The 22,334-nt window shown below is 45.6% G+C and overlaps 1 protein-coding gene across 2 annotated transcripts in view; it reads right to left on the reverse strand.

The window, feature by feature from the left end:
• Positions 1-6,996: 6,996 nt before the first annotated feature.
• Positions 6,997-22,334, reverse strand: part of LOC116986349 (deoxynucleoside triphosphate triphosphohydrolase SAMHD1-like) — a 230,967-nt gene continuing 215,629 nt past the window's right edge. For both annotated transcript variants that reach the window (XM_033041795.1, XM_033041794.1), the window contains 11 exons: positions 22,193-22,263; positions 20,239-20,412; positions 19,062-19,162; positions 18,020-18,128; positions 17,053-17,144; positions 15,487-15,602; positions 13,900-14,039; positions 13,143-13,235; positions 11,136-11,240; positions 9,715-9,852; positions 6,997-7,383 (listed from right to left, as the gene is read on the reverse strand). In XM_033041795.1, coding sequence (XP_032897686.1) covers positions 7,234-7,383; positions 9,715-9,852; positions 11,136-11,240; positions 13,143-13,235; positions 13,900-14,039; positions 15,487-15,602; positions 17,053-17,144; positions 18,020-18,128; positions 19,062-19,162; positions 20,239-20,412; positions 22,193-22,263 — 1,289 coding nt within the window. In that variant the 3' untranslated portion in view covers positions 6,997-7,233. The remainder of the gene's footprint in view (positions 7,384-9,714; positions 9,853-11,135; positions 11,241-13,142; positions 13,236-13,899; positions 14,040-15,486; positions 15,603-17,052; positions 17,145-18,019; positions 18,129-19,061; positions 19,163-20,238; positions 20,413-22,192; positions 22,264-22,334) is intronic.

Below are 22,334 nucleotides of genomic sequence, written 5' to 3' on the forward strand. Positions count from 1 at the left end.
AAACGCGTACTTTCCAATGTACAAAACAACTCTCGTGTTTATAATCACACTGTAGACAAATATTACATCTGAACAGTCAAGAAAGGTTACATAATGGGACCAGGAGCAGGACATCCAGGTCCTGTCGTAGGAAGACAAAAAAGAACCTGCAGATGCTGAAATCTGGAATATTATACATAACATTGGAAGTTATGTTTGGTCTGAAGAAGGGTTCAGACCCAAGACGTCACCTTTTCCTTTACTCCAGAGATGCTGCCTGATTCGCTGGGTTACTCCAGCACTTTGTGCCTATTTTTTGTATAAACCAGGATCTGCAGTTCCTTCATACACATAACTGTGGAAGTACTCAGATGGTCAAGACGCATCCTTGGAGGCAAAAGATATCAGGTTGGCATTTCCGAATGAGTCCTTGCACATTTGTCTCCACAGATGCTTCCTTCAGCACTTTGTTTTCTTGCTCCAGATTACGGCATTTTGGACAGGCACAGTGCCCTCCATAATGTTTGGGACAAAGACCCATCATTTATTTATCTCTATACCCACAATTTTGAAATTTGTAATTTAAAAAAATCACATGTGGTTAAAGTGCACATTGTCAGATTTTATTAAAGGGTATTTTTTATACATTTTGGTTTCACCATGTAGAAATTATAGCTGTGTTTATACATAGTCCCCCCCATTTCAGGGCACCATAATATTTGGGACACATGGCTTCACATGTGTTTGTAATTGCTCAGGTGTGTTTAATTGCCTCCTTAAAGCAATTGTAAGAGAGCTCTCAGCACATAGTCTTTCCTCCAGTCTTTCCATCACTTTTGGAAACTTTTATTGCTGTTTATCAACACGAGGACCAAAGTTGTGCCAATGAAAGTCAAAGAAGCCATTATGAGACTGAGAACCAAGAATAAAACTGTTAGAGACATCAGCCAAACCTTAGGCTTACCAAAATCAACTGTTTGGAACATCATTATGAAGAAAGAGAGCACTGGTGAGCTGACTAATCACAAAGGGACTGGCAGGCCAAGGAAGACATCCACAGCTGATGACAGAAGCATTCTCTGAATAATAACGAAAAATCCCCAAACACCTGTCCGACAGATCAGAAACACTCTTCAGGAGTCAGGTGTGGATTTGTCAATGACCACTGTCCGCAGAAGACTTCATGAACAGAAATAGAGGCTACACTGCAAGATGCAAACCACTGGTTAGCCGCAAAAATAGGATGGTCAGGTTACAGTTTGTCAAGAAGTACTTAAAAGAGCAACCATTGTTCTGGAAAAAGGTCTTGTGGACAGATGAGACGAAGATTAACTTATATCAGAGTGATGGCAAGAGCAAAGTATGGAGGAGAGAAGGAACTGCCCAAGATCCAGAGCATACCACCTCATCCATGAAGTATGATGGTGGGGCTGTTATGGCCTGGGCATGTATGGGTGCTGAAGGTACTGGCTCACTTATCTTCATTGATGATACAACTGCTGATGGTACAGGTAGTAGGATGATGAATTCTGAAGTGTATAGACACATCCTATCTGCTCATTCAAACAAATGCCTTAAAACTCATTGGCCAGCGGTTCATTCTACAGCAAGACAATGATCCTAAACATACTGCTAAAGCAACAAAGGAGTTTTTCAAAGCTAAAAAATTATCAATTCTTGAGTGGCCAAGTCAATCACCCGATCTGAACCCAACTGAACATGCCTTTTATATGCTGAAAAAGAAAGCTGAAGGGGACAAACACCCAAAACAAGCATAAGCTAAAGATGGTTACAATACAGGTCTGGCAGAGCATCACCAGAGAAGACACCCAGCAACTGGTGATGTCCATGAATCTCAGATTCAAGCAGTCATTGAATGCAAAGGATATGCTACAAAATACTAAACATGACTAATTTCATTTACATGACATTGCTGTGTCCCAAACATTATGGTGCCCTGAAATGGGAGAACGATGTATAAACACTGCTGTAATTTCTACATGGTGGAACAAAAATGTTTAAAAATGGCCTTCATTAAAATCTGACAATGTGCACTTTAACCACATGTGATTTTTTTCTATTATAAATCTCAAATTGTGGAGTACAGAGGCAAATAAATAAATGATAGGTCTTTGTCCCAAACATTATTGAAGGCACTGTACATGAAATTCAAAGTGCAGGAGTAACTCAGCGGGTCAAGCAGCATCTCTGGTGAACATGAATTGGTGACATGTCGGGTCAGGGTCCTTCTTCAGACTGAGTCTAAAGGAAGGTCACGATCCGAAACGTCAACTCTCCATTCCCTCCACAGATGCTGCCCGACGCACTGAGTTCCTCCAGCACTTTGTGTTTTTCTCAAGATTCCAGCATCTGCACTTCCCGGTGTCTCCACATATTACACATTTCCACACACCCACAGTGGTCTTTCTTTGAGCTACAGTTGGCTTCAAAGGATAACAAATGGAAATTACTTGCTGAACGATGCAAAAGATTTTAAGCCACTTTAATGTCAGAATTGTGTTTTTCACAACAATGCATTTGCTCATACAAGTTTTAACTGATTGAAATGTTAACCTAAATGGAGACATTATTGGAGACATACAAGTCTCCTGAACAAATAAGCCTTCATATTGACTAGACACCAATTGACAAACATGAGCACATGCTTTGATTCTGATCTTAACACAACTTGCTTAACTGCAGATTAAACTGACCTCGTCTCAGCATCAAAGCTGTGGTCAACGTAGGCAATCATTGCATAATTACAACTGAAAACCATCCGAAGGCTAATTTAAACCATGATTACAGCAAAATGTTTGAAAGTGCCGACAGAAAATGTTTTTTTCCCCACAACATTAAGCAAGGCATGGAATAAAATTTGGGATTTCGCGTCTACGGTGGAGTGAGAATGTGGGGAAAAACGACAAAAAGTGAACAAATTGTTTGCAGTTAAACTTCCACTGAATTTTGATCAGCACCACTCAAAAATTATGTTGTAAACAGAATGGAGATTTATACACATAATACCAGAAGAGAGTTATCATTGAAGGATAGCACTCTTCCCAGTAAAAAAACGGATGAGCCATTTGCTAATACTACTTTTTAAAAGTATAAAAAGTATATAAAATTATGGGAGGCCCAGATAAGGTTGAAAGTCAAACCTTTTCCCCCCAGTGTGGAAACCTGGGAGGCACAGTAGCAAAGCTGCTGCCTCAGTGCCAGAGACGCGGGTTTGATCCTGGCTATTGGTGCTGTGTGGGCATTACACTGTGATTGTGTGAGTTTCCTCCCACATTCCAAAGACGAGCAGATCCGTTGGTTAATTGGCTTTTGCAAAATATTAAATTGTCCCTCGTGTGTTGTATAGTATTAGTATAGGCGGGTGATCACCGATCAGGTCAGACTCGGTGGGCCGAAGGGCCTGTTTCCACGCAGCACAGAAAGGAAAAGAAACGTCAAAGATTACCTGTTCACGCTAGTTCTATGTTATGTCTCAAGAAGGGTTTTGGCCCGAAACGTTGCCGATTTCCTTCGCTCCATAGATGCTGCTGCACCCGCTGAGTTTTCCATGATTTTTGTCTACTTGGTTCTATGTTATCCCACCTTCTTATCCATTCAGGGCAATTTTACAGAGGACCAATTAACCTGCTCGTCTTTGGGATGTGGGAGAAAACTGGAGCACCTGGAGGAAACCCACGTGGTCCCAGGGAGAACAAGCAAACTCCACATAGACAGCACCCGAGGTCAGGGTCGAACCTAGGTCTCTGGCGTTGTGAGGCAGCAGCTCCACCAACTGCACTATGGCAACTGTCATAAGCTTCCAAATCAATAGGTTGCAGATTGATAAAGTGGAGTCTGGTACCTATTGCAACAAGAAAAATGCTTTAAAGCCCTTGATCTTGTTACTCATAGTATTTCTCCCATGCCTTTAAATCAAGACCTGAAATAATGCAATGAACTGTAAGCATTTTGTTTTATTCCCCAATCGAACCTGTAAATACTGAAAGGTTTGATATATTCATCAGATTGAGTCAAAATTCTTGATAGTGCTTTGCCTTGCTACAGTGATATGTTATGTTGCCTAGAACCTTTAAGCCGTGACATGATCAGAATCTCTGTGTGATGCTTCTACACCCGTCTTCTTGAAGTACAGGTCCACCACCAATTTTCCAACAACTGATGGTCCAGTGCCTCCTTTAAACCGGACAAAAATACGAGAACGGACTTGAAAACCCCGCCTGGAAATTTCTCCGAAGATTTGGTGCCTGGGCCAGGCCAGGCGGCCGATCTCGACCTCATCTGGACTTGCACGGCCGATCGGAGAGTCGAATTTGCCCCCTAGAAATCAAGGTGCTGGAGTAACTCAGCAGGTCAGGCAGCAACTCTGGAGAATATGAATAGGTGATGTTTCCAGTTCGGACCCTCCTTCAGTTTGAAGAAGGGTCCCGACCCAAAACATTGTCTATCAATGTCCCCCAGAGATGTTGCCTGAAACGCCGAGTTACTCCAGCACTTTGTGTTCTACTTAAGATCCCAGCATATGCAGTTCCCTGTGTCTCTCTGACTTCTTAAAGTATTCTACTCACGCCAAAAGTAACACATAGTTTAGTTTAGATTTTCGTGGTACAGCATGGAAACAGGCCCTTTATCCCACCGAGTCCATGCTGACCATCCATCAGCTGTTCACGCTAGTTCTGTTGTCCAACTTTCTCAGCCTCTCCCTGTACACCAGCACCAATTTACAGAGGGTCAATTAACCCGCAAATCTTGGGGATGTGAGAAGAAACTGGAGCACCATCCGTAAAACCACACGTTCACAAGGAGAATGTGCAAACTCCACCCAGACAGCACCCGAGGTCGGGCTCGAACCCAGCTGCGCCACAGTGCCATTATGGTTATTCATAACAGTTGAAAATACATTGTGCAAGTGCGTGCTATTCTTCCTCACAGAAGAAATGCAATTGCATGCGTAAGCAGCTTTCTCTCAATAGATCCTGCACAACTGGGGCCACTTGCACAAGCCGTCAGAGAAATAAACTGTCCTTCAGGTTGTTCATTGATCTCTGATTAAAACTCTTATCCCAAGTCCAAAAGTCAAACATTGACGAAGTCAATCCTATAAATCTTGTCTGATTGTTCCTCCGACAACACCACACCCTTTAAATTCACCTGAAAACAATTTAAAGTTTACAAAATGCTCTCGAGACTCCGAAATATCACTTCTAACCAGCAATGGATGGTTGCATTTAGTTTACAGACTACAGTCTCTCATCAATTGAGAATTCTTCGTAAATGCAAGCCGCTACCAACAGAGCAGAAAGTTGTGCCTTTACTCTTCCTATCGGCACAAAATTCACACAAAGTATTTCCAAGGATCGAGTTAGTGGATAAAAATAGGGCACTCTCCAACCCAACAGGGAATGACCTGATTTATTGGAGCAGTTGGCAGTTTAGTTTAGAGATACACCGTGAAAACAGGCCCTTCGGCACATCTAGTCTACGCCGACTGACGCCGAAGGGCCTGTTTCCATGCTGTATCTACAGCTCAGACAGTGGCAAATGTCCAACCTATTTCATCTGGGTTGATCAAAGCACATCCAAAAACAAAATGTTTGTGACCATTTGTTGTTGACATGCATCTTGCATTTCAGAAAGCTCATATGATGCATCGTTTCGAGAACCTGCGTCATAGTATAAGGATAAAACACAGGAGGCTGCGGTAGAGTTTCTGCCTCACAGCGCCAGTGACCCGGGTTCTATCCTGACTACGGGTGCTGTCTGAACAGAGTTTGTACATTCTCCCTGTGACCGCATGGGTTTCCTCCGGGTGCTCTGGTTTCATAAGTTCAAGGAGCAAAATCAGGGCATTTGGCCACTTGACCCTCCGGCCCATCCACAGAACTAGTGTGAACGGGTGATCGATGGTTAGAGTGAGATCGGTGGGCTGAAGGGCCCATTTCCACATTATTTTAGTTTTGTTTATATTAGAGATACAGCACGGAAACAGGGCCTTCGACACACTGAGTCTGCGCCAGCCACAATCTCCGTACACCCGCACTATCCTTCACACTAGTGATGATTTACAATTTTGCCAAAGCCACTTAATCAACAAACTTGTACGTCTTTGGAGTGCGGGAGGAAACCGAAGCATCCGGAAAATATTCATGTAGTCAAAGGGAGAACGTGCAAACTCCGTGCAGACAGCGCCCGTAGTCAGGATGGAACCAAGGTCGGTCTCTGGTGCTGTATCGCAGCAACTCCACCGCTGCGGGATATCTCCAAGACTAAAACAAAAAGACTAAAAATAAAGTGATGGAGGAACTCAGCAGGTCAGGCAGCATCCGTGGAGGGAATGGACAGACGACAATTCCGGTCGGGACCCATCTTTCGACTGGTCTGTATTTCCTCCAGCACTTTCTGTTTTGCTCAAAATTTTAGCAGCTGCAGTTTCTTGTGTCTCCACATTAAAAGAATAAGCAGGTCCATATTATTTCCATATACTGCAGAAAGAACCCATTCATGCCAGCTCTCAACGCAGTCACACACATTTCCCCACTCAGTTTCCTTTTGCCAATTTCTAATTATTTTGTTATATTCTCGCACATGCCCATTAACCTTCCACAAATCTCCTGCGGCCCATGCACACTTAAGGGTAACGGCCCTTATGAACCTACCAACGAGCACGTGTCTCTGGTGGAACTGCTGTCTCACAACACCAGAGACACGGATTTGTTCCTGACCTTGGGTGCTGTCGTGTGGAGTCTGCGCATTCTCCCTGTGACCGCGTGGGTTTGCTCTGGTTTTCTCCTGCATTCCAAAGACGTGTGGGTTTGTAGGTTAATTGGCCCACTGTACATTGTCCCTAGTGTGTCGAGAGTGGAAGAGAAAGTGGGATAAAGTAGAACTAGTGTGAAGAAGGGTCTTGACCCGAAACGTCACCCATCCCTTCTCTCCAGAGATGCTGCCTGTCCCGCTGAGTTACTCCAGCATTTTGTCTACCTTCAATTTAAATCATCATCTGCAGTTCTTTCCTACACACTAGTGTGAAGAGGTCGCCGTGGACTCAGTGGGCCGAAGGGCCTGTTTCCATGCTGTATCTCTAAACTAAACTAGTTAGTTATGGACATACAGATTGCCAAAATCAAATCAACCAAGAACTGGCTGCAATTATGTAACTGGTACAAAAAGAACTGTACATGAATGGACATATTAGGACTGGAGAGAAATGATCCTGGGATTCAGAGGTTATTCTTCCTAATCAAAAGCCTTGGCCAAGGATCTGTGACTATTTGCCTGACGTTGAGACTGAAGTTCTTCCCAGGGATTGGAGTCGTCGCTGTCACCATCAGAGTTGTTCCAATCGGGCTTCAGTGGTGTCAGCTCAGGGGCAACTATATCACCGTCCTGTAGGTAGGAAAAAGGACAGCACAGTTAACTACTGATCTCAGGGGGAAGGAAAATCATTCAAGAGTCAAGTCAAGAGTGTATTATTATCAGATGTCCAAAAAAGGAAAAAGGAAATTCTTATTTGCAGCAGCACAACTGATAAGTAAACATAGTACAGGTGCACAACCTTTTATCCGGAGTTCCGGAAACCGAAAAGCTCCGAAAACCGGACATTTTTTCCAGGATGTCGTCTGCACACCAAAGCTCGCGTTTGGCGCCAAACTTGACCCTAAACAACCCACGGTCAACCCAGGTCTGTACTACTGTAGCGGCTGCCTCCTCCCCGGAGACCGGGGAGACACTTAAACATCTGTAAATCATTGCTTAAATGTTAGTCAGTTAATTTGGAGGGCTTTTATGTGAAAGGGGGGGGGGGGTGAAGGGGGAAACTTTAATTCTTAGTCCCCTACCTGGTCGGAGAGGCGGGGAGCTGGCAATGCCTTACCGGGTCGCCGTGTGGTAAGCTCCGGAGCGCTGTGGCCGCCGACTCCCAACATCGCGGAGCTGGGGCGGGCGGCGCCGGTTGTAGCTCCGACCCCGGCAACTCTACCCCTGGCTGCGCGGCGCTCCAAATCCAGCGCGGCCCGCAGCCCCAGCTCCACATAAAATCCCTCCAAACTAACTGACTAACATTTAAGCAATGATTTACAATGATTCCCCGGTCTCCGGGGAGGAGGCAGCCGCTCCAGACTTTTCAAGCCGCCCGCGCTACCTATCTAATCTACGCTAGAAATCTTCCATTCGGAAATCCGAAAAATTCCGAAATCCGAGAAGTGTCTGGTCCCAAGGCTTTCGGATAAAAGGTTGTGTACCTGTACACATATTACTCTGTAAAACCCACAATAAACAAAACATTTGACACACACACACACACATATTTGTGCACATACACACGCGTATACACATACATCTGTACACACATGTATACACATACATCTGTACACACATGTATACACATACATGTGTACACACATGTATACACATACATGTGTACACATACATGTGTACACACATGTATACACATACATGTGTACACACATGTATACACATACATGTGTACACACATGTATACACATACATGTGTACACACATGTATACACATACATGTGTACACACATGTATACACATACATGTGTACACACATGTATACACATACATGTGTACACACATGTATACACATACATGTGTACACACATGTATACACATACATGTGTACACACATGTATACACATACATGTGTACACACATGTATACACATACATGTGTACACACATGTATACACATACATGTGTACACACATATATATACACACATGTATACACATACATGTGTACACACATATATATACACACACACACACATACATACACACCTATAATATATATAAAGAGAAAACAGACAAATAAACAAACAATAATCGTGCAAAATCAAAAAAAAGAATGCTCCCAAGACGTTCGGAGCCTATTTGGGGGTTGTGGTGTTTAATAGCCGGATGTTGTAGAGAAGCTGCTTCTGAACCTGGACGTTACAGTTTTCAGGATCCTGCACCTTCTCCCCGATGGCAGGAGTGAAAAGAGAGTGTGGCCAGGGTGGTGTGGGTCCCTGACGATGCTGGCTGCCTTTTTAACACAGCAACTCCTGTAGATTCCTTCGATGGTGGGGAGGTCAGTACCCGTGATGGACTGGTAGGTGTTCACCACTTTTTGCAAACTTCTTTAAACTTTGTGCAGTGAAACACTTTCATGAAAAAGAGAAGCAGCCGGTAGAGCAGCCAGAGTCGTGGGTTCGATACCGACCTCGAGTACTGTCTGTGTGTGTGTGTGTGTGTGTGTGTGTGTGTGTGTGGGGGTGTGTGTGTGTGTGTGTGTGTGTGTGTGTGTGGTTTGTTCGTTCTCCGTGACCGCGTGGGTTTGCTCCGGGTGGTCTGGTTAATTGGCATTTGTAAAAATTGTAAATTGCCCCCAGTGTGTAGGATAGTGCTAGTGTACGGGGTGATCGCTGGTCGGCACAGACTCGGTGGGCTGAATGGCCTGTTTCAGAGTGGTGCTTCAGAAGTCTAAAGTAGATTGTCATTACAGACACAGGTCTCTCTGCTGGATCTTCACCTCTGCACCTTCCACTTTACCACCAAGATCCGTAAAGTGAGCTAAAGGTGGACAAAGCCACAGTTTTAGAATCTCACCCAACTACAGCGGGTGAATGTCAGCAGTGATGACCCCAGAGTATAAGACAGACAAATAAATAATGTGGAAAGTGTTACACTAGACTGAGGCGTCTTCCCCTCCCTACCCGGGGTTTGGTGAAGTCTCTGTTGATGCACCACTGCACAAATTGTTTCCTGGCGGCCTGCAAACTCTGGTCGTCGGTCTTCTTGCAGTACACCTGGATCAGCTGCTCTGTAAACCTCTCTGGCAGCAGCTGAGATACCTAGAGGGGCAGCAGAGAGAGAAGGTCGGCAACCACAGCTACAAGACCAGAGCCACCATAATCAAAGATTTGTCCCACCCCGGTCATTCCTTCTTCTCCCCTCCCCCACCCTTTCCTCTGGCAGAAGATGGAGTAACGTGAAGGCGCGCACCACCAGACTCAGGAATAGGTTCTCGCCTTCTGTTATCAGGCTTCTGAACAGTCCTTGCATAAGCTAGGGTACTGTCCGATTCACCTCTGCCCCGTTGAGGACATTGGACTGATGTGCTACAATGCTGAGAACCATATTCTGCCCCCTGTAAACCCTTCGGTTCACTTTGTTGTATTTATGTATAGTAGTGATCGGTTTGGATAGCATGCAAAACAAAGCTTCTCACTGTACCTCGATACACATGACAATAATGAACCTAAACCTTCTAGCAATGAGTTATGAACACAGGGCACCAGCGAGTGACCGGATTGAACTGGTGATTGAAGAGGATATTGGACTCTTGTGGACATAATGTGGTGAACGTGTAGATGAATTTACCCCTGGATTACCCGAATGAGTAAAGGGCGCAGCTGCAGTATTTAGGGCGGCACGTTAGCGCAGCAGTAGAGTTACCGCCTTGCAGCGCCAGAGACCCAGGTTCGATCCTGACTACAGGTGCTGTCTGCGTGGAGTTTGTACGTTCTAGATCCCAACTTCTAAACAAATCTAAACTGAAACTAAAACAACAATTGACACCACATGCAGCGGCACAGTGGTGCGGCGGGTAGAGCCGCTGTCTCACAGCACCAGAGACCTGGGTTCCATCCTACACTTGACAATAATAAACCTAAACCTAGATAGACTGAGCCTTCAGGAGCAATGGAGCAAGATTCGACTCCGTCAACCAGAATGAAGAGCTGGATCCAAGCCCCGGTCTGGATAGACTCCTGACACCTTAATGGCCTTGTTTGTTCATAAGTCATAGGAGCAGAATTAGGCCATTCGGCCCATCAAGTCTACTCCACCATTCAATCATGGCTGATCTATCTTTCCCTCTTACCCCCATTCTCCTGCCTTCTCCCCATAATCCCCGACACCTGTACTGATCAAGAATCTATCTATTTCCGCCTTAAAAATATTAATTGACTTGGCCTCCACAGCCTTCTGTGGCAAATAATTCAACATTGGGAAGCAGATCGAAAGACCCAAGTTGGATGCCCATCACTGCTCCAACACAAGATACAGTGACAACCACATCCCTGCTGTCCGTCAGTGGACTAATGAAGGGAGGCAGGCTTACACAGAACGTTACCTGGTCTTTACGGATTTTGATTGTCCGATTGGGGTTATTCTTGCAGTAGAAACGGACCTTGTTAATGGGATCTTTTTCTGCCATCCCGTAGTCCATCTGAACAACCTAGGGAATTTTAATTATAATTATTCACGCTGGAAAACTGTGTTGCAAACTGGTCCATAAAAAATGGTTCATATTTCTGAGACATCTTTCACAACCTTGGGGCAGCAGAGTGGCGCACAGCTGTAGCTACACTTGCTGCCTCACAGCTCCAGAAACCCACACTCGATCCTGACTGCAGGTGCTGTCTGTACGGAGTTTGTACAGTAAGTTCTCCCTGTGACCGTGTGGATTTTTTCTGGGTGCCCCCTCACTCCAAGGCTGTACATGTTTGTATGTTAATTTGCTTCAGTAAAATTGTCCCTAGTATGTAGGATAGTGCTAGTGTATGGGGTGATTGTTGGTCGGCGCAGACTCTGTGGCGCAAAGGGCCGGTTTCTGTGCTGTATCTCTAAAGTCTAACTCCAGGGTGGCTCACGGCCATGATAGAAATATAGAAAATAGGTGCTTCGAGCCTGCACCGCCATTCAATATGATCATGGCTGATCATCCAACTCGGTATCCTGTACCTGCCTCCTCTCCATACCTCCTGATCCCTTTAGCCACAAGGGCCACATCTAACTCCCTCTTAAATATAGCCAATGAACTGGCCTCAACTACCTTCTGTGGCAGAGAGTTCCAGAGACTCACCACTCTCCGTGTGAAAAATGTTTTTCTCATCTCTGTCCTAAAAGATTTCCCCTTTATCCTTAAACTATGACCCCTTTTCCTGGACTTCCCCAACATCGGGAACAATCTTCCTGCATCTAGCTATGATAATGTCTAATAACTAATAACTATATGATAATAACTAATGTTATTTAATGTTGTAATAAGCAGAACAGTTGAATTGTGATCTACAGACTAACAAGTGAATGTAGTTGGGCCAAAGAGTACTTTTATGATACCTAGGTTAAATGGGTTCCTGGTTGCACGATTGAAATCTCCTCATTACAAAGTTCTGCTTCTGGTTCCCCCATTACAGGAAGGATGTGGAGGCATTGGAGAGGGCGTGACAGAGGTTTATCAGCATGCTGCTCAGATCAGCTATCAGGAGAGGTTTGACAAACTTGGAATGTTGTCTCTGGAGAGACCAGAGGTTGAGGAGAGATCTGATCATTTTGTTTAGTCACGCCACATCGAGGTACAGTGAAAAGCTTTATTGTTGCGTGCTAATCAGTCAGTGGAAAGACAATACATGATAGCAATTGAGCCACCCACAGTGTAGAGGTACATGATAAAGTGAATAACATTAATTGCAAGATAATGTCCAATCAAAGATAGTCCGAGGGTCTCCAATGAAGTAGAGTGTACCTCAGTACATCTCTCTGGTTGTTGGTAGGATGGTTCATTGCCTAATAACAGCAAGATTAACCTTAGTAGCAGTGGTGGGCCTTGATAGAAGCTGAATCTTAAATCCAGCACCTTATACTGCTCAGCTACCCGATGAGAGAGGCATATGGGAGGATAGGAGAGGCAGTCAGAACCCTTTTCCCCTCAGGGTGGAAGTGTCAAAAACTAGAGGGCACAGTGTTTAACGTGAGAGGGATAAAGTTTTAAGGAGATGTGCGTGGCTAGTTTTTTTTAATATACATATATAGAGTGTAGCGGAACGCATTACCAGGGGTGGTGGTGGAGACAGATACAGCTTGATTGTAATCATGTATAGTCTTTCTGTTGACTGGATAGCACGCAACAACAAAAAGGCGTTTCACTGTACATCGGTGCACGTGACAATAAAGTAAGTCTAAAGAAGGGTCAGGAACTCGAAACATCACTCATCATTTTTCTCCAGAGGTGCTGCCGTTCCTGCTGAGTTCCTCCAGCACACTGTGTCTATCAAAAGTAAACAATATCCAGCATTGCGATTACCAAGGCCCAATCTCTCAAATGCAGAGAGAACAGTCTTGAACATCCATTACTCACATTCACAATGAAATCTTCTGGACCAAGTTTGACCTCCAGAGACGTCGATGGGGCAACTGCAGCTATTTGATTAGCCAGCTCGTTAAATTCTTCCTGAATAAGACAACACACAGCAAAATGGGGTGAACTAGACGAGGTTATCTAAGACAAACCAATATCAGTGCCATCCTATTCCTCCACACATCAGAGAGGTAGGTGGTGGTGAGATCGAATCCTCGATTTAGTTTAGTTTTTAGTTTTAGAAATACAATGTGGAAACAGGCCGTCGGGCCCACCGTGCCCTTGCCGACCATCGATCGCACGCTCACATTAGTTCCATGTTATCCCACAACCTACACACTAGGGGTAATTTGCAGAAGCCAATGAACTTACAATGAACTGCAGACACAAGTTTACACCAAAGATAGAGAAGCTCAGCGGGACAGGCAGCATCTCTGGAGAAATGGAATAGGTGACGTTTCGGGTCGAGACCCTTCTTCAGACTGGGTACAAACCTGCACGTCTTTGGAGTGTGGGAGGAAACCAGAGCACCTGGAAGAAACCCACGCGGTCACAGGGAGAACGTTAACACTCCGGACAGACAGCACCCGTAGTCAGGATTGAACCTGGGTCTCTGGCGCTACGAGGCAGCAACACAATCACGGTGTCACTGTGCCACGCGTTTGTAGGGCTGCAAAGACTGGTGTGGGCCATGAACACTAATTGGGTAAAGGACCGATTCATCATCAGTGGTACCGGCAACCCATGTACACTTTACCTGTTCGATCATGGCCTCTGCTGCGGGCTGCGTCTGCCCAATCCACTTGTACAACCTACGGCAAAGCACATTGTTCAGGATTTTTCGTGCCTCCCACAGCTCAGGCTTGGAGGAATGCAGGATCTGTTCAAAGATGTTGTCTGTAAAAACAACAATACAAGGTCGAACACAAAAAAAAGTGCACATCTACAGTAAACTAAAAGCACACTGAATTTAATATCCAGAAATCTAACAGTCTCATTATTGAGACACAAATAACAAAATGCCTGGGTAGAGTGGATGTGGAGAGGATGTTTCCACTAGTGGGAGAGTCTAGGATCAGAGGGCACAGCTTCAGAATAAAAGGATGTACCTTTAGAATGGAGATGAGGAAGAAACTCTTTAGTCAGACGTGATTGATCTGTGGAATTCATTGCCACAGATAGCTGTGGCATTGGGTATTGGGCATTGGGCATTGGGCATTGGGCATTGGGCAAGTCATTGGGTATTTTTAAAGCGGAGATTGACAGATTCCCAATAAGCAAGAATGTCAAAGGTTATGGGGAGAAGGCAGGAGAATAGGGTTGAGAGGGAAAGATAGATCAACCATGATTGAATGGCAGAGTAAACCTGATGGGCATTACGGCCTAATTTTGCTCTCATGACATAAACTATTATGATCTTCCTCACAATGCAACCTGTGGCAGACGACAAAACATAAAAACATTCACCTGCCAGCAAAAAGGGACACAAAGTGTTGACCGGGAAGCAGACTGAATGAAAACTTCCAAAAGGGACTTGGATTTATAAATGAATTGCCTTTACTGATAGTATGGAGATCATTGTTTGGGAACAGCTCCATCCAAGTCTAGGTCAGACCATCACACAAATCAATCTCCCTTCCATTCACTACACCTACATCTCACACTGCCTCGGCAAGGCCACCAGCAGAATCTTGGACCAGTCTCACCCTGGACACTCCCTCTTCTCCCCTCTCCCATCAGGTACAGAAGTTTGAATCGCACACACCTGCAGATTCAGGAAGTTTCTTCCCAGATGTATTACGGGGGGGGGGGGCCACACTAGGAACTTTCTAAACTTTGTCGGCACCAGAAATGTGGCGACTCTTTGTGTACTGCCTAGGTGATGTCTGCTGTATGATTTTGATAAGTTATAGGGGCAGAATTAGGCCATTCGGACCATCGTCTACTCCACCAGTCAATCGTGGCTGATCTATCTTTCCCTCTCAATCCCATTTTCCTGCCTTTTCCCCATAAGCCCTGACACCCGTACTAATCAAGAATCGATCAATCTCCGCCTTAAAAATGTACATTGACTTGGCCTCCACCACCTTCTGTGGCAATGGATTGATGAAAGAAATTCCTCCTCATTTCCTTTCTGAAGGTGTGTTCTTTTATTCTGAGGCTGTGGCCTCTGGTCCTAGACTCTCCCACCAGTGGAAACATCCTCTCCACAGCCACTCTATCTAGGCCTTTCACTATTCGTTAGGTTTCAATGCGGCTCCCCTCTCATTTTACCCAGATTGTATGCAAAAAAGAAAGAATTTCACCGTACATGTGACAATAAAGTATCACTGCATTGAATCACCTGTGAGCTTGGTGTAAGCCTCCATGTCATCTATTGCTGTGGAGATTGTATAGATCTTTCCACCTGCTCCGCTGATCTGGATGTGTGGATCTGCCAGCACCATCGCCTCAGTGATCCTGACGGAGTAAACACAGATGGATTCATACAATGATAAATCAGGCCCTTCAGCCCAGCACATCCATGCTAACCACCAGATACCCTTATAGACAAATCTGATCCATAGCTTAAACATCTTGGACCAGAGGGCATAGAATAAAAGGATGTACTTTTAGAAAGGAAATTAGTCTTTAGCCAGAGGGTGGTGAATCTGTGGAATCATTGGGGATTTTTAAAGCAGAGATTGATAGATTCCTGATTAAAAGGATAGGAGGGAAAGATAGATCTGCCATGATTGAATGGTGGAGTAGACTCAATGAGCCGAATGAACTAATTCTGTTCCTATGTCTTATGATCTTATGCTCATCTGGTCATCAGCCACCTGTACCATGTTGATCCAAGAACTTGTCCAGATATTTAGAACATACATCAGTACAGTACAAGGACAGGCCCTTCAGCCCATCATGTCCATGGTAACCACTGCATAACCATATACTGTCTACAAATCCAATTGATAGCATTTGGTCCGAAACCTTCTCTACCATGGTGATAGAAACATAGAAAATAGGTGCAGGAGTAGGCCATTCGGCCCTTCGAGCCTGCACCGCCATTCAATATGATTATGGCTGATCATCCAACTCAGTATCCTGTACCTGCCTTCTCTCCATACCCCCTGATCCCTTTAGCCACAAGGGCCACATCTAATTCCCTCTTAAATATAGCCAATGAACTGGCCTCAACTACCTTCTGTGGCAGAGAATTCCACAGATTCACCACTCTCTGTGTGAAAAATGTTTTTCTCATCTCGGTCCTAAAAGATTTCCTCCTTATCCTTAAACTGTTAAGAATTTAAGAACTTGACCAGATATGTGGAACATAGATCAGATTTTGCTCTTTGTACCTTTTCATATCCCTAGTTTCCCTCTCCCCTGTCTGTCAATCTGAAGAAGGCTCTCGACCTGAAACATCACCTATTTCTTTTCTCCAGAGATGCTGCCTGACCCGCTGAGTTACTCCAGTATTTTGTGCCTGCCTTTGGTGTAAAACTTCATCTGCAGTTCCTTCCATTTGGTCCATAGCCACCGAGACCAATTAAGAACGTCCAGATATTTAAAAGATAGAACTGGCCCTTCAGCCCACCAGGTCTGTGGTCGCCATCACGTAACCACACATACAAATCTGATTTATAACATTTGATCCACATCCTTCTATACTGTAGCGATTCAAGAACCTGTCCAGATGTTTAGAACATAGATCAGTACATCACAGGAACAGGCCCTTCAGCCCATCCCGTCCATGGTAACCACCATGTTAGAATACATACAAATTTTGATTTATCGCATTTGGTCCATATGCTTCCGTCCCAAGGTGATTCAAGAACTTGTCCAGATATTTAGAAGATAGAAGAATACAACACAGGAGCAGGCCCTTCGGCCCACGATGTCTGTGCTGGGCTTCAGCCATACTCACATGCAGCCGATGATGTTACCCACTCGGTGTTGATAGGCCCTGCGGTGTAGCGTGTTGCGTGTGTGAAACATGTTGTACAGGTCCCCAACCTCCTGTGGACGGAAAATGAGAGGTCACTTCTCCCTCCTCAAGCGAACAATGGTCCTGGAGCAGATTAGACTTGTTTATTTTAGACTTATTAGAGATACAGCGCGGAAATTTGCCCTTCAGCCCACCAAGTAAACGTCAACCAGCAATCACCCAGTACACTAGCACCATCCTGTACACAATTTTACAACAATTTATTAAAGCCAATTAACCTACAAACCTGCACGTCTTGGGAGGGAGTCATACAGCACGGAAACAGGCTCTTCTGCCTAACATATCCTTGCTGACTAAGCTGCCCCATCTACACGAGTCTCACCTGCCTGCGTTTAGCCCATATCCTGTCCTATCCATGTACCTGTCCAAATGTCTTTTAAATGTTGTTATAGTACCTGCCTCAACGACCTACTCTGGCAGCTGGTTCCACACACCCACCACTCTCCATGTGGAAAAAGTTGCCCCTCAGGTACCTATGAGATCTATCCCCCCCCTCACCTTAAACCTATGTCTGGTTCTTGATTCCCCTACTGGGTGGTGCAGCACTAGAGTTGCTGCCTTACAGTGCCAGAGACCTGGGTTCGATCCTGACCATGGGTACTCTCTGCACAGAGTTTGCACGTTCTCTCTGTGACCGCTTGGGTTTTCTACACGTGCTCCTCCCACACTCCAAAGACATATAACTGGTGCATGGGTTGATAGGACAGGCTTAGAGGGATATGGCCCAAACTGCAGGCAGGTGGGACTAATGTAAATGGGACAGGTTGGTCGTTGTGGGCAAGTTGGGCCAAAGGCCTTGTTTCCACACTGTATAACTCAATGAAGCAAGCAGGGTTTTGCAAAAACACACTCTAGAAACTCCTCGGCTTCTCACAACATTCATCACCTTATCTCGAGTGCAAATGTGCTTCCTTTTGCCGACTTCACAAACTCGAGCGAACTTGAGGAAGCGTTCAAGGTCAAAGTTGTTCCGGATCCCCAGGTGGTGACAGTCCCTTCAGAAACAAGAGCAGACATCAATGGCAATCTCTGGCAGCCAGCGTTAAAGCATCTTCATGTCCGGCTGATCACTCACACGGATCGTGCCCCGCCTGTTTAAGAACTCTATATGTCCACAGGTCGGTCATGGACTGGGGTTGCCCGAGAGCCAGAAGTCGGCCCCGTGCGAGTCCCGGCGGTGGGGGACGGGGCACGGGAGTGCCAGTGATCAGTTGCCGGGCCGCGCGAGTCCCAGTGATCGGATGAGGATGCGGAGCCAGAACAAAGAGGGACTCGGCGTGGTGGGGGTGGGGGGGGAGAGCAACGAGTACAAAGAGGGATCATCGGGACCATAATGAATACATTTCCAACTTTGCCGGTGCCCCATACATGGCGACTCTTTGCATTTTTGTGTATTGTATGTAAAACAAAGAATTTCATGTATCTTAGTATCTAGTGACAATAAAGTATCTTTCATTCATTCATATATTTGGACTCGAGTCATGCACAACGGTGCGAGAAGCATGGCAACCCTTATATACTGTCTCAGTGTTCCATACACTTGTCCTTAACTATGATTGTGCTTTTGTACAATAATATTTTCACTGAACTGTATGGGTGGCATGGTGGCGCAGCGGTAGAGTTGCTGCCACACAGCGCCTGAGACTCGGGTTCAATCCTGACCTTGGGTGATGTCTGTACAGAGCTTATACGCTCTCCCTGTGACCGCATGGCTTTTCTACGGGTGCTCCGGTTTTCATCCACAGTCCAAAGACGTGCAGGTTTGTAGGTTAATTGCCTTTGGAGAAAATAGTCAATTGTCCCTAGTTTGTGGGACCGCAGACGCAGTCAAGCTTGGTTTAAACGAACGTTGCGACGTCCCATGCGAGCTCCGACTGAGAAAACTCATGGATCAAGGAACATCTAATCAAGACCAGACGGAAACTCACCTGGCAAAGTAATCCCACTTATCGACATCAATCCCGGTCCGCTTATTGGCAACGATTTCATACAGAAATCCTTTCTCCTGGGGACGGCCTTTGTACGGCCACTGGAAAGATGATATAGCAGAGTTAGTGATAGACACAGAGTGGAGACACAAGAAACGGAAGATGCTAGCTGCCAGAAAAGGACTGTGGAAGCTTCAGTATAACAAAGCTTGAGATAGCTGTACAAGCACAAGGATCTTTGGACATCAATTGACATACAGCACAAGGTTCTTGATAGGCATTCTTTTAACTTTGAGGATTAAATAGCATGAAGTTTTTATTTTTGTAAAACATATTGCGAATGGCAAGAAGGAATTAGAGTGTGCAAGATTTCAATTGATCAATATGCGGGAAGGAACTGCAGATGCCGGTTTACACCAAAGAAAGACACAAAATGCTGTAGGAAGCGGGACGTGGCATCTCTAGAGAGAAGGAACGGTGACATTTCGGGTCGAGACAGGATTTTAGAGTAGGTGACTGGGACTGTGCTGCTCTTGTTTAGGTTTGGAGATACAGCACATAAACAGGCCCTTCGGCCCACCAAGTCCGTGCTTACCAGCGATCCGCGCATATTAAACTATCCTACACAGACTAAGGATAATTTACATTTATTCTAAGCCAATTAACCTACAAAATGTACGTCTTTGTAGTGTGGGAGGAAACCAAAGATCTCGGAGAAAACCCATGTGGTCACGGGGAGAACGGACTAACTCCGTACAGACAAGCACCTGTAGTCGGGATCAAACCTGGGTCTGGCACTGAAAGCGCTGTAAGGCAGCAACTCTACCGCTGCACCACCGTGTGCACAAGTAAATAAACAAATCTGGACAACGAATGTTAGTTGGCAGAGTCCAGTTGATCGGCGAAGACAGGACCATGAGGAAGGAAGTATGCCATACGGACAAAGCTGTGCGCAGGAGTGTGAGGACTGGGACCCATCACTTGGGCTCTCCCTCATTCACTCCACCATCGACCGCCTCGCCACATAGACCAAGAGGTACTCTCAGTCTGATGAAGGGTCTCAACTCGAAGCGTCACCTATTCCTTTTCTCCAGAGAAGCTGCCTGACCCGCTGAGTGACTCCAGCATTTTGTGTCTATCCTCTCTCCTTGTTCCTTGGGTCCATGGTACCACTTACCTCCGAGCCCTTAGGATCGACCCCCACTCTGTCACCTCTTGTTGCCGGACCTCGGATCTGTTCCATTATGAATTTCAGGTCTTCAGGTAACACCAAGCCATAGCTCAGCAACGTTGCTTCCAGCCCGTTGGAGGTGATCAGGTGTTCAAACATGGTTAGCGAAGCATCTTCATGCTATGTCAATAATAATTCAGAAGAGAGAGCGAGATATTACTCTGGGCAAACAAACAACTGAAATGAAAAGCTTAGTTTAGTTTAGACATACAGCGCAGAAACAGGCCCTTCCGCCCACGCCGACCATGATTGCCCCATACACGAGCACTATCCGACAAACTGGGGACTATTTACAATCTTTACCAAAGCCAATTGACCGACATCTTTGGAGTGTGGGAGGAAACCGCAGCACTGGGGGAAATCCACGTGGTCATGGGGAGAACAAACAAACTCCGTACCGACAGCACCCATAGTCAGGATCAAACCTGGGTCTCTGGTGCTCTAAGGCAGCAACACCACCATCGTGCGGCACTGTGCCTTGTGTAGGAAGGAACTGCAGATGCTGGCTTGCATCGAACATAGGTACGAAATGCTGGAGTAACTCAGTGGGCCAGGCAGCTTCTCTGGAGAAAAGGAATAGGTGATGTTTCAGGTCAAGACCCTTCTTCAAGGCCATAAAAAGTATTAATAAAAAGTTTAGTTGTTCTTGCACAAAGGTTTGGTTTGCTCCCTAACCCCAGGCACCATTAAAAAGGCCTGTGGATTTAGCCTTAACGGAAGCCCTTGGCGAATGTTCAATGGTGCGATGGTTGCCCACTGCTTTGCAGAGTGGGGATTTGTGAGAGAGTCTGGCGAAGAATACAACAGCTCCGTAAAGGAAGACTCTCTGATTTACGGGCCACTCCCAGGGACACATTCAGAGATTGACGTCAGGTGTTGCTGGATAGTCATCAACAAATAAAGATGCTCTCTGGTTTGCCTGAACCTTGCTGTTCTCCCAGCAGAGCGAGATGTCTGTCAGGGAATGTTACCGACTGGCACGCTCCAGACTGCAGGAGTACGTGCTGAGGGACGCACTGAAGCTCGGTGCAGCCAATGTCAAGGATCTGTGGGGGGGGACCACAGCCTAGGGTCCTTCTGCTGCTGGACATTGGGCGTCCGAGACCAGAGTGATATCCCTCAAACATGGGAAGGGATTATCATCGCAGGGGGGCACATGAGTGGAAAGGATGTTTGGTATAAGGATAGTTAGCAAAAACAACCAACTATAACACTAATGAATGTATAAATGCCAGGAATGTCAGAAGAGTATTCTCGCACTGTTCCTGTTTCGTATATCTATTTATCTATATCATATTAAAATTGTGTGTGTGTGTGTTTCTGCCTGTCTTGTGGTTGCCAGCCTGTGGGTGCCAGCCTTTGATTCGTTGCTACGCCAACACCAGACCCACAAACGCCCAGATTTTTTCCATTTCGGTAGAGATTTCACTTTTCATTCCAAGTATCCACTCCTCATTAAATTTTGTCATGTTTATGTACACATTTTTAATAAAATCCTTCCCCCCCCACCACTCACTCATTTTGTCGCTTCCTGCTGGCCAGCGACCATAACGGCTGCTGGCGCCCGCCTCTCGCCTCAAAGACGCCATTGAAAAACAGCCGCACTGCTGAGTGCTCGAATCTTCAGTTGGAGGACCACGTCTCCCGTGGGGGCTACGGGTAGGGAACGGCTGCGTTGGGGGAGCAGACCCAACGGGTCTGCACTTGGTCTAGTATTTTTTAATTCTGAATAAAGATTATTTTTGGAATGAAACAAATTTTGTTTTTACCTTACATGGTCAAGGTAAAATATGGTTTGGGCAGACCTACTTGAAGGGCCTCCTTCAAAGTGTGAGAACACCAACACCCTCTGTCTGCAACCTTCAACCGCGTTTTGATTCCAGCCTACAGGTAGCATTACCTTCCATTTCAGATCTTTCCGCGTCAGAGGAATAAATTTTCCATCAAACAAATGCGAGAAGGGCCCGTGACCTGGGAAACAAAAAGTCAGTGTTGAGATGGAAAGACACTCAGGTCCCAGGCGCTGTATGGCAGCAACTCTA

The sequence above is a fragment of the Amblyraja radiata genome, chromosome 23 (genome assembly GCF_010909765.2).
Source record: "Amblyraja radiata isolate CabotCenter1 chromosome 23, sAmbRad1.1.pri, whole genome shotgun sequence".
Lineage (NCBI taxonomy): Eukaryota > Metazoa > Chordata > Chondrichthyes > Rajiformes > Rajidae > Amblyraja > Amblyraja radiata.